Source organism: Adiantum capillus-veneris, chromosome 8 (genome assembly GCF_014529385.1).
Source record: "Adiantum capillus-veneris isolate H3 chromosome 8, ASM1452938v2, whole genome shotgun sequence".
NCBI classification, from domain to species: domain Eukaryota; kingdom Viridiplantae; phylum Streptophyta; class Polypodiopsida; order Polypodiales; family Pteridaceae; genus Adiantum; species Adiantum capillus-veneris.
Window position 1 is genome coordinate 9,839,376 of NC_140938.1, and position 12,326 is coordinate 9,851,701.

The 12,326-nt window shown below is 42.5% G+C and overlaps 1 protein-coding gene across 1 annotated transcript in view; it reads right to left on the reverse strand.

Moving 5' to 3' along the window:
• Window positions 1–853: 853 nt before the first annotated feature.
• The window catches only part of LOC147451649 (AMSH-like ubiquitin thioesterase 1), a 53,230-nt gene continuing 41,757 nt past the window's right edge, over window positions 854–12,326 (reverse strand). The window contains exons 3-14 of the mRNA XM_086517564.1: window positions 5,667–5,736; window positions 5,420–5,590; window positions 5,249–5,313; window positions 2,919–3,024; window positions 2,798–2,841; window positions 2,365–2,698; window positions 1,990–2,079; window positions 1,850–1,912; window positions 1,612–1,686; window positions 1,469–1,531; window positions 1,343–1,395; window positions 854–1,267 (exon numbers count right to left, since the gene is read on the reverse strand). Coding sequence (XP_086373690.1) covers window positions 1,093–1,267; window positions 1,343–1,395; window positions 1,469–1,531; window positions 1,612–1,686; window positions 1,850–1,912; window positions 1,990–2,079; window positions 2,365–2,698; window positions 2,798–2,841; window positions 2,919–3,024; window positions 5,249–5,313; window positions 5,420–5,590; window positions 5,667–5,736 — 1,309 coding nt within the window. The 3' untranslated portion in view covers window positions 854–1,092. The remainder of the gene's footprint in view (window positions 1,268–1,342; window positions 1,396–1,468; window positions 1,532–1,611; window positions 1,687–1,849; window positions 1,913–1,989; window positions 2,080–2,364; window positions 2,699–2,797; window positions 2,842–2,918; window positions 3,025–5,248; window positions 5,314–5,419; window positions 5,591–5,666; window positions 5,737–12,326) is intronic.

Below are 12,326 nucleotides of genomic sequence, written 5' to 3' on the forward strand. Positions count from 1 at the left end.
ACTGAGTTAATGTGACTATACATGCAATGTTTCCATGGTGGAATCACTTTTCTACGTTGTAAAAAATAGACATGTGCTAGTACATAGCGAAATTGGCTATGAAGAACTAAGTGGAAGGAGGGTAAAAAAGAGACATGTTACAATCTTAAGTAGTGGAAGGATGCTACCTGTGGCACAACCTAGACAGTGGTGGGGGATAGCCTTCCCAAGTACTTTGTCAACTTCTAAGTGCTTCAAACAATTTTTACAAAACTGAAATCATCTTGCTATCACTCAAGGCACCTTCTCCCTGCATGTGATGTGAAGCTTCCAAGGCTATTAAATTGTGCAGGTGTGTCCTTGAATGCTTTTGAGTGCACATGTATCCGATTGTCGCTGATATGAAGTGAGCCTATGTTTACGTAAAAATGGCAACACCGAGCATCTAGCCACCTTTCAGACCAGCTGATTAATTACGAATGCAAATCACTAAATCATCCTCTTTCCAATATCGGAAGAAATAAATGATGCCAAGCTCGAAATTAGTGCTTTGCAAGCTATATCCCAAACCCATATGGTCACACAAAACGGTAGTATTGAGTTCTCAGTGTATCGTGTAAATAGCTACGAGATAAGGAGGGTTCTAGGCTAAACAGCCACTCCCTACCTAGATCTATCAGCATATACAGCTCATTTAAAAGGATAGAATAGAACTGCTTGTCACTAACAGAGACCTGTCTCCTTCTTTGCGCTCTTTGCACAAACAATATTCCCTCCAATGCTGATAAAGGTTATTTTATCAAGGCCACAGCCACCGTAAGGAGAACATGAAAACAATTACATGACAAGAGGACAACCAGAATTGCAAACTACATACACAGCTTCAAATTACCTTTCTTTACTGCTGATGAAACTGTGCAATTGATGTCAAGGCCAGAAATTACAATTCATAAATTGTTCACCATGTCTTGTCAAGATGACAAGAAAGAATAGCACACAAATCAGCCTCCACATGAACCGGGACCTGCTTCTTGAAAACTGATATATTGCCATTATACACTTTGCAGGGCGCAAAACACACTTTGGATATACAGAAAATGGAGAGTGTTTCTCTCACCGAAGATCAACCACTTGAAACTTTAAATCTGTGCTCAATAATACATGTGCACAAGGCTCATATATCTGACTTCCATCCAAGGGAGGGTCATGGGCATGAAATCCCCGTAATTGACATTTCTGAATGGTTTTAACACCCCCTGGATCAGATAATCGGAAAATGCCATACTTTCTGCACAAGAGCTTAGGATCAGTTGATCATCGTGATCTCAAATAGCAAATAGCCCTAAACGAAAACGAAAGCTACCTTCTACAATCTGTTGGAGCCATGACAATAGCAATGGCTTCCGGCAACATCACCTATGATAAACAATCAAAATCAATATCAGCAGATGGGAGTATACTTTGGACTCAAAGCTGTACACTACCTAACCTGGTACGAATAATGAGTGTGGAGGTCTACTGAGGACATGAAACATGACTGTGTCGGATGTGTCTGCAAAAGAATCAGGATGCTAGTTTTAAGAAGCACCGACTATGCATTTCATTGTAATCAGCACATTATAAAAAGCTTACATGAATCCATCCTAGTTGGAAGAGTCCCTCCTTGTCCTGCCATTCAAAGATCTCCTCTTCATTTTCTGTGTGACACTGAAAACGAACAACATCTATTAAAAAAGCAACATTAAATTTCACAATCGGCTCACTCTGGGAAAATTGAATAGCAAACAGGAAGGGCTGAGTTGAAAGTACTTTTTTGAAAAACAACAAAAATTAAGATAGCCGAATATGGTGTTTTTCAACTGTTACTTACAGTATTTGCAGTTGCCTGTTGCTTTGGAATGATAAGAGCCGTTACATTAAAAGTTGCATTTTTCTGAAATTGGAGTTGTCAGGTAGTCATAATACCATCAGTTGCCAATCAGCATAAAAATTATTTAAACAGAAACTTACAAAAGATCCAGCAAGAACGGCACAGGTCTCAATATTGTTTCTGGTGTTCTGCCCAGCAAGCCTCATAAACTCATCCATCATCTTTATTGACTGCAAGGAAGGTATCAAAGCAGAATTGCTATCAGAAGACAAAAATAAAGTTTTTTTCCTTTTAAGTGTGTTTTGAGTGTAAAGTAACCGTTTCAACCTCTCCCCTCACAGCTCACACTCTGCATATGCAAACAATTAGCCTCCTTTCTTGTAATGTTTTGAGGTTCCACAAGGAATTCCATGTAAAGTAACAGTTTGAACCTCTCCCATCACGGCTCACACTTCGGATATGCAAACAATTAGTCTTCTCCTTTCTTGTAATGTTTCGAAAGAAGTGAGACTCACAATGTGTAATTGCTTGGGCCCATCACTTGTTTCCAAATCCTTTGTCAGTGCTGCTGATATAGGAAGGGGACATGGATCAACTGCATCTACTGAGGATGGCAAAGGGTCCTCTGGTTTGTAAAGCTGCATAAGCTCGGCCATAACTGATAGATCTTGTACAGGTGCTGCAACAGGTGGAGGGGGAGGTTGCTTTATTAAGTTAGGTTGTGAATGCTTCACCAAGGCAACAGCCTCCATTTCTTTCTGGCTAGTGGGTTCCGCTTCCAAGACTGTAACACTTGTAGCATCTGAAGCTGCTTCATTTGACAGCATCTTGCTCCAGTTCTGATCCAAACTGTACGTAATAAATGAGCATGAGCTTTAGTGTGTGTAAAAAGGTATTATTAAAGTGTCAGAAGCCATCACTGATAGAAAATACATCCTGAGATCACACCTTGCTGCATCTGAAGAGACATCAGAGTAGTTAGGGTATTCTACCTGCACCAACCAACGGCTTATTGCGATTATTGTGAGAAAGTTAAAGATCTGTTATATTAAGTAGAGCAAGAAATTACCCTGGCGTGTGCCACAAGAGGCTTCCAGTGGGCACGCAGCCCATCTGGGCCCAGAAACGAATGTCTTGACAGAGTATCCTTGTTGGGTGGAGGAAATTTAAGGGAGCTACACTTTACACGCCAAATTTATAGACTATATCAGTATCTATGTGGCATTCACACACACAGAAAGGTGGCTGAACTGCATGCACTGTGCATTGGTGCACACATTTGAGCCTTTTTAACACTTTCACTATGAATAGCATAAAGCAACTATGTTAAAGTACTTAAATAGCATTTAACGGCCTTTCATGAACCGCATTCTAAGGTAGCCATCCACATAAGGCACGTAAGACGGAAGAAACCAGCCACAAGTTTGTCAATATTCTTTTCTTCACCAGCATTCATCCATTTTGTTAGAGTCACATTAATTCTTTCGACCCCAACATAGACGTGTGAATCATGTCAACCGAATTGGCTTTCAAGCATTTCAATAGCTTCACGAGACCGCCATTTCAGGATACAGAAACGTACCAAATCATGCCTTTAAAAATATGTGGACCTTTATGAGCTACAAGAAATGTTCTAACAACCAAGACTAACACCTTGCAGTGTATTTCGGTTTGAAATAACAGATCAATGACTTTAACATGGGCTTTACAACTGCCAAATTTTAAGGTCTGAACGCAAGCCCTCCAGCTTATGCTCAAAGATGTCTAAAGATGCCACAAGCAAATGAGTGTGCTGCAGTTTATCCATGCAAACAATGGTTCACAAGAAAAGAACTCACATTTGGCAAATAGTTGAGCGTTGGGCCTTAGTGCACAGGTTTTTCATCTGATGGTCAACCCCAGAGCCCTTATTGGATTACAGTGAGCTCAATGTTAAATTGCAGCAATTCATCTCTAGAGGCAGAATTGTGGGACAATGGTATGCACATGTTTAAACAGGTCCTTTGGACCATAAAAGGTCTAGAAACCTCCCAAGGATTGCATTATTTAGCCTCATGTGAAAAATATATCCTGAATATCGATTGACCGGGCTTTTGTATTTGGAACTAATGTGCACAAAATACTATCTCCAACATCTTCATAAATATAGATCCATTGACTTTCAAAACCTCATATGCCCTCAGAAATTACAATCCCTAAACCATCATACAAATTGAAGACATCGATCGTGGAATGTGGGTTATCTTCCAAATAGGACATTTGTGTTCTCTTTGAATAGGGTCGTAAAAATATTTATGCAAGCTCTGAAAAGATACAAAATAACACCTCTTAGAGATAATAATACACACGCTGACTCGGAAAAGAAGTATCTATCGCCTCAAAATCACTCATGAAAGAAAAATGTTCCTCAATAGGAACAATGTCGTCAAAGTCATGACATTTATAGAGCACATAATTTCGCAAGTTCCGCATAAAATTTACTGTTCAAAGCCATGCACTTTAACAAGAATTCTATTAGATTTGTGCAACTTTGTGAGTGATGCATGCCTTATGTGTCTTGGTCCATTCTTATTTTTATGTGGCTACTAATGTTACTAGAGCACCGTAGACTTCGGCGTGAATCCTAAAAATGATCTTACAAGAGATGGGTCAGCTTGCCCCTTGGATAGTCACTCCAGTTACATGTGTACATCTCCAAAATGGACGCATTTATTTGGATTTCCGTCTTTTGAGAGAGCCTTACTTGTGGCTCTGCCTGGCCAGAAAAAGGGGCTCATTCTAGGGGATACTCCCTATTTCCTTTGCTGTGTGGACTTTGTATTTCACTCAACCCAGGGCCCATGAGCCCTCTTATAAGAACCCCACGTTCTTCATTTTTTCATTTATGTATGCTTCATGGGCTTGCATTCTTGCATAAAGACGTGATTCTTCATAGCCTTGCTCACTGGGTTGTCCACACTCGGGGCCATCAGAAGCATCATTGCTTCAATGATTATATCACGTCTTCGTTCTTGTGCCATTGTCTTCATGATATTCATTGTACTTCATCAACTCTAGAGACTAGAAACCTCTTAGCTAGATTTAGCTTGTCTGTCTCATCAAAAAGATTCAGCTTGTGACTCATCTCATCAACAAAAAATCATGATATGCAAATAAAGGTCACCAGAGAAAACATCTATATTGTTTCAAGCCTTGAAGCTTTGACGGAGTAGAGAAAGAGTAAGCCAAATTTCCTTATCAATTAATCCCTTCCGAGCAGGCACATCAATGTTCCTGAGAGCTTCAGTTTCTAGTGCAAAACTAATTATTCCAGCTATTCTTCAAGCTAACAACAAATTATTTAGCTGTTCTCATAGTCAATGGATTCCTTTGAAGAAAGAAATTCTTCAAGCCACTTACAAATTATTTAGCTGTTCTGCAATATTTGACGAGCTGTTTTGGAATTTGTGAGGCACCAACTCGTTCTACGTTAGCATAAACAAAAGGCAAAACCATCAGAGCTTCACCCCAAATCCGTGCTTCCCTTTTCTCGAATTTTTCTTTAGGTAAAAGAAACAGCAAAAAAATTACCCTTTCACGACCACCATTAGCATATGATGGGTCTCGAGAGATAGGCGGCCATTCGATGCCATGTTCCTGCTTGGTGGTGTCAGCATCAGCAATCTGCTTGTTCAATATGTCAACATGCCTTTGAACCTCTGGTTTCAGATTTTCAAGCTCCAACAAGACATGGGTGAACTTCTGCATTCAATAACCATACACATGAAGCAACTTATAACACATCCATGTGAAGTTTACGATGTGCAGCTTTGCAGACCTGAGTGTATACGGCTTTTCCAGGAAAGAGTTTGTAGTCCCGATGCTGCGGAATAGTTTCTCCAACAAGACTGGCAGAAGAATCTCTCTCTCTCTCTCTCTCTCTCTCTCTCTCTCTCTCTCTCTCTCTCTCTCTCTCTCTCTCTCTCTCTCTCTCTCTCTATATATATATATATATATATATATATATATATATATATATATATATATATATATATATATATATATATATCTATCTATCTATCTATCTCTATATCTATATATATCGAGGTGGTAAAGCCGTCATCCAGAAGTTAAGAAGTCCCAAACCACCCCCGGCCTCACCTGAGCCTTCTTAGGTTTCATCTTGCTTTTTCTTTTTCATTATCCTCTTGATGGACCCTCAGTCCTTAACTGATATGTATCTACACTTCACTTGAAAGCAAGCATTGTAATGTTTTGTTTTTCGGTCCCATAGGTCATATCTGACCTCTGTGGACGATAATTCTCTCTCTCTCTCTCTCTCTCTCTCTCTCTCTCTCTCTCTCTCTCTCTCTCTCTCTCTCTCTGCCTTCTGAAGTCTGCTGACGCGCTGAAGTCTACTGACGCGCTTCTGCCTGCTGATGCGCTGCTGCCTGCTTCACTGCTCGCGCTGCTGCTGCTGCCCCTCGCGCTGCTGCATCCTGCTGCCACTGCTCCCGCTGCTGCTGCCTGCATTGCCCACGCTGCCTTGTTCACCCCCAACATCCTCTCGCACAGCCAGCCCCACCACACCCAACCCCCCCAGCAGGTACAGTGTTTTGTCCGTCAGAAATTACCCCCCCCCCCCCCCCCCCCCCCAGGCAGAAAATCAGAATTACAGGGAAAACAAAAAACAAGAAATTCCCAAAAATTTCAGTTTGGAGATTTTTGAAAGAAATTGCAAGGACCTGCAGGTTTACAAAAGGCAGAAATTGCAAGGATGTTTTTGGGCAGAAATTGCTAAGACCTGCAGATTTACAAACACAGAACAGCTCTGACAAAAACTAGCAGAAAATCAGAAAAGCAAATATCAAGAATGTATGATTGATTTGGGCAAAACCTATGTATACATTATGCGGGACAGGGATGTATGTGTGATGTGGACATAGTGGGTTGGCTTGGCAGAAGTGCAGATTGTGTTTTTGATGGAGGTCATAAGTGCATCCCCAGTGTGTAAGCCCCATCCGAAGGCAACCTTTGTGCTTACAAACAAGCGGATTACACAAATGGAGAGGGAGATGAAAGACTGGAAAGCAGATATGGAGGATTGGTGGAAAGAGAAGGCCAACCTTCTTCAAATGTTTCTCAACGAAGGTGCGCAATGGAAGAAAGAGAAAGAGGACCTGCATGCAGAGCTACAAGCACTTAAGGCGGACTCCAAAGCACTTAAAGAAGAGGTCTCAGCTCTCAAGCGAGAACTTGCTGATAGAGCAAGCAGAGGACTAGAGGAAGGGGAATTCCAGCCTTCGGTAATAGAGGAAATCAAGGTCATCAAGGAGCAGGTACGGATGATCAAAGAGGAGGAGAAACAAAAGGTGGTAAAGACGTCTTCGTGGATGGATGTGATCACGAAGACGCAAAAGAAGGCGGATGAGGCCGAGAAATGGATAGAAGTCGCTAAGAAAGGGAAAGGGAAAGAAACCACATCTGTCCCCACTCCTATAATCATCAACATGACTCTAGAAGAAGAACAGCGAAGGAAAACTAGAGCTTTGCATATAAGAGCAACCGGTCTAAAAGACTGAGATGATGTGGAAGGGGAAGTTGAAGAACTTCTCCGCATGATGGGTAGTGAGGCTACTCATACAAAGGCATGGAGGGTATAACAGACTTGGACACTCCAAGTCAAGAATCAACCGCGACAGCACCAAATAACCACTTCAAAACAATTCACAGATCACAATAGATTTGCACTGGCCCGGCGGAGTTCCGTGCCTAGAGATATTGGCCCCAAAGACTGGCGCCCCTTTCGGTATTTCTTTTTATATTAATCAATCATCAAAGTACAAGAGAGCGGTTAGGGTTTCACTCTCAGACTCTGCGTCCAGATGCCCTGAGAAGTGAGGCCCTCACCACTAATTTAAAGGTTACAAGGGATGCCCAAAAGCAGAGCCCCAAAAGCTTTTAAAATCAAAAGCATCAGTTCTCTCTCTCTCTTAGAGTCTTTTCTCTTTTTTTTTTACAAAAAAAAGCAAAAGCAAAATTCGCGTCGCTCATTATTTTCCTTTTTTTTTTTTTTTTAATAATCCGCCTCCGCGATTTCCGGAAAGTAGGGTTTCTGGCAAAAATTTTTAAAAAAAATTGAAAAATGATGAGCGACGCGAATTTTGCTTTTGCTTTTTTTTTGTTAAAAAAAAAGAGAAAAGACTCTCTAAGAGAGAGAGAGAGAACTGATGCTTTTGATTTTAAAAGCTTTTGGGGCTCTGCTTTTGGGCATCCCTTATAACCTTTAAATTAGTGGTGAGAGCCTCACTTCTCATAGCATCTGGACGCAAAGTCTGAGAGTGAAACCCTAACCGCTCTCTTGTACTTTGATGATTGATTAATATAAAAAGAAATACCGAAAGGGGCACCAGTCTTTGGGGCCAATATCTCTAAGCACGGAACTCCGCCGGGCCAGTGCAAATCTATTGTGATCTGTGAATTGTTTTGAAGTGGTTATTTGGTGCTGTCACGGTTGATTCTTGACTTGGAGTGTCCAAGTCTGTTACAGTGGTATCAGAGCACGGCCGATTTCTCTTCTACGGGAAATCCGATCCCCGAATTTTTTTTCCGCGGCACTTATGGCTTCAAGCAATGATCAGTCGACTCCCTCTGCATCTGGAGATGCGGGCTGGGATCACAACGAAGATTCAGACAGAGAGTATGGCCCGCCTCGGCCTACTCAGGCGGAGCAAAGAGAGATGGAGCGTCGTCAATTGATTGGCGATGCAACAAAGATGATGCTCAATTTTGCCAAGGACCCGAAGGCAAAATATATGAACCAGACCTCTTTGGAAGAGGTACAGATGGAGTGGCAGAGAACCACAACACCACTCCCGAAACCCGCTCTCAAGAAACCTTCTGCCTCCAAGAAATATACGGAGAAGGAACTGGAGAACGTGGTTGATGCACGAATTGCTTAGCTTTTTGACACGCAAAAGAAAGCCAAAAAAGCACGGCAAAAAGTAGAAGAAAGGCACTGACTTCCCGGGATATTTGGGCCGTCGGTCGACATTTGACAAGGCAAAGAAATTGAAGAAGCGCGTCAAGTTTGAAGACCTACCCAGTTCTTTTTCTTCTTCTTCTGACTGTTCTTCTAGCAGCTCAGATTCGAGCGAAGAAGACAGAAAAGGTAAAAAGTGAAGCAAGAAGCAACGCTTTGGAAAGGGCAAGAGAAAGGCAAAGAAAGCTAAATCTCGCCCAGAGACTGACAGTTCTACTGAGGACTCGTCTACAGACAGCTCAGATTCCGATGACGGAAAGTTTTATGCGAACAAGAAGAATTTTTACAAAGCCAACCAGTATGACTTTCTCGAAGAAAAAAGCAAGAAAGTCCGAGAGTTTAAGGAAGGTGGCCACTCGATCAAGTTTGATACTTTTTCAAGATACTCGGATGCTTCGAAGGCTGTGTCTTTTTTTCAGCAGTTTGACATCACTTTCGCGAGAGCACGCTATTCAGAGCACTCCAAGATTCGGAGAGCTGCCTCTTACTTTAAGGGGAATGCTCGTACTTGGTGGTCCACGCTTCTATTAAGCAAGATTGTGCCAGTTACATGGCTGAAATTCAAGAGGCATTTTATTTCTTCTTGGTTGACTCGAGAGTTTGAGCGAGATATACGACCTGCTTGGAACCATCTCCGGATGACCAAGAGCGATACAGTGAATTCTTATTGTGAAAGATTCTGGAGCTCTTTTCTACCCGCCTCTTCATTCAAGAAGATCTCGTTCAGAGAACAGATTGAGCGGTTTACCTTGGGTCTACCTACAGAGATCCGAGATCACTGCTTGGAACAGAAGTCAGCTTCTATTTAGGAGTTGATGAGTCATGCGAAGCGGGGCTTTGCCATTCACTCTGGCAGTCTGACCTACCCCACAGATGAGGCCATGACACAACGAGCCGAACAGACTTCTGGGAATGAAAGAAGAATGAAAAAGAGCAACCCAGAGAAAAAAAAAGGGATGCACGACCCAAGCTTACTCCTGAGGAGAGAGCTCGCTTCATCAGAGAGGGGAAGTGCTTTGGATGCGGGGAACATGGACATATCTCCGCAAAGTGCCCTGATAAGGCACAGAAAGAACAGAATGATAAAGACGACGACAAGCCTAAGAGTTTGAGAGCAGCTGAGGAATGTGGCAAAAAAGGCAGATAGAAAAGTAGAACTGGTACCACATGGCGTGGGACTTGCACCGAATAAAATGAATGAAAGTACAAACTTTGCCGCTTTTTTTTGGGGCAAAGTGAAGGATCAGGAAGCTCTTTTGAAGGAGCCAAGGCCAACTTCTTTTCAATTGGAATTGGCGGCTCGATTTGGAACTACGCCCGACAGACTGACGCCACAGGCAGAGGTAGTTCGACTAGCACCCGGATGGGATGTTGCCATTACACCAAGCATTGGCAAACTTCGTTTGCAATGACAGGGGTGTTCAGGGCACGCGAGTGACGTTCTACTCGGGATCCCTTGGTACCACAAGAACTACGCCGTGGTTGACTACCGGGCCGAGAAAGCGACTTTGATAAATGAAGGGCTTAGAGATTGTACTTGATGAACTTCAGTTTTCTTACTCATTCTTTTGGGAGAACTGAATGATGGATAAAAGTTGAATATGTTTTGGCCTGAAGAAAAGAACGCCAAGATTTTTTTCTCCACGCTCATGTCGATTGCTTTTGAGAGGGCCTGAAGATCATACCATTGATCTGATATCTGGAAGCACGCCACCGAATCGGCCACCTTATCGTGTGAGACGAGTACAGAATGAAAAGATTATGAACCCAGTGAAAGACCTCTTGGAAAAGGGTCTTGTCCAACCTAGTACTTGACCGTATTGCTCTCCAGTGTTGTTGGTTTTGAAGAAAGACGGATCTTGGAGAATGTGCATCGATTATAGCACTCTCAACGAAATCACCATCAAGAACAGATTTCTGATTCCTAGGATCGATGATATACTCGACAAGTTACAGGGATCCTCGTGCTTCAGCAGGATTGACTTGAAGAGTGGATATCATCAGATCAGGATAGCGCCTTTTGGCTTAACCAATGCTCCTGCGACATTTAACCGGATGATGGATAGGATTTTTCGAGAGTACAGGCTATTTGTTGGCACTTTCTTTGACGACATCATTGTTTTCTCCAAGAATGAGGCAGAACACAGAGATCATCTGCTTCAAGTCTTTCAGGCATTACGAGATCACACATTAGTGATTAATGCTAAGAAAAGTGAATTTTTCCTACCAGAGATACACTTTTTGGGACACATTGTGTCAGCAGCACAGCAGGAGTGCAAATGGACCCAGCCAAGATAGAGACTATCCGTGATTGGCCCGATTTGAGGAATGTCCATGAAGTTAGAAGCTTCTTGGGACTGTGTTCGTACTACAGGCGGTTCATACGAAAGTTTGCAGAGGTTGCTTTCCCTTTGCATACCTTGACACAAAAAGGAGTACCTTTTTCGTGGGGACCCACAGAGGTGACTGCCTTTCGGACATTGAAAGAGAAATTCACTACAGGACCAGATTTGATGTGGGGGAGAAGGAGAGAGAGCCCACTTGCTATCCTATGCAATGAGAGTGAAGGAGAAGAGGAGAGTGGCGCAGAAGAAGCTCACGCAGAGAGAAACGTGAGAGAGAGAGAGAGAGAACGCTCGTAGAAGTTTTGGGAAAAAGCCACTATAAATTTTGGGCTTGACCTTTGAGTATATGAGTAAGTGACTAGGGGGCCATTCACACTTGGGCCCCCTCACTTATAAGTCTTTTAACTTATAAGTTAATAAGTACAAGGCACTTAGGCCTTTATTCCCTAACAACCTCCCACCTAAAGGCAATGTACCTTGGGAGATCAAAGAATCAGCTAACTATGATACATCAGCTGATCATGCACTTACTCATCCAACACCCATCATCTGACGGCAATATGCAAACCGCTCTGCTGGAAGACTCTTGGTCAAAAGATCTGCAGGATTGTCATCTGTGTGCACCTTGACAAGTGTAATGCTCTTGTCATCAAGCACACTCCTGATAAAATGATACTTCACCTCTATGTGCTTTGTCTTGGCATGAAAAACAGGATTCCTTGCAAGCATAATAGCACTCTGACTATCACAGTGTAGCACAGGAACCGGTGACTTAATGCCAAGCTCTTCTACCAAACGCATGAGCCACAAAGCTTCTTTGCATGCCTCAGTGGCAGCCACATACTCAGCCTCAGTGGTAGACAAAGCAACACATTTTTGCAGTCTAGAAATCCAAGAAACTGCACCTCCTGTGAATGTAAACACATATCCAGAGGTAGACTTCCTGCAATCTGGATGTCCAGCAAAATCTGCATCTGCAAAGCCATGCACAGATGTCTCACTCTTCCCAAAACAAATGCACAAGTCTTTAGTGCCTTTCAAGTATCTCAAGATACACTTCACTGCTTCCCAATGCTTTTTGCCAGGATTGCTCATGTACCTGCTTACCACT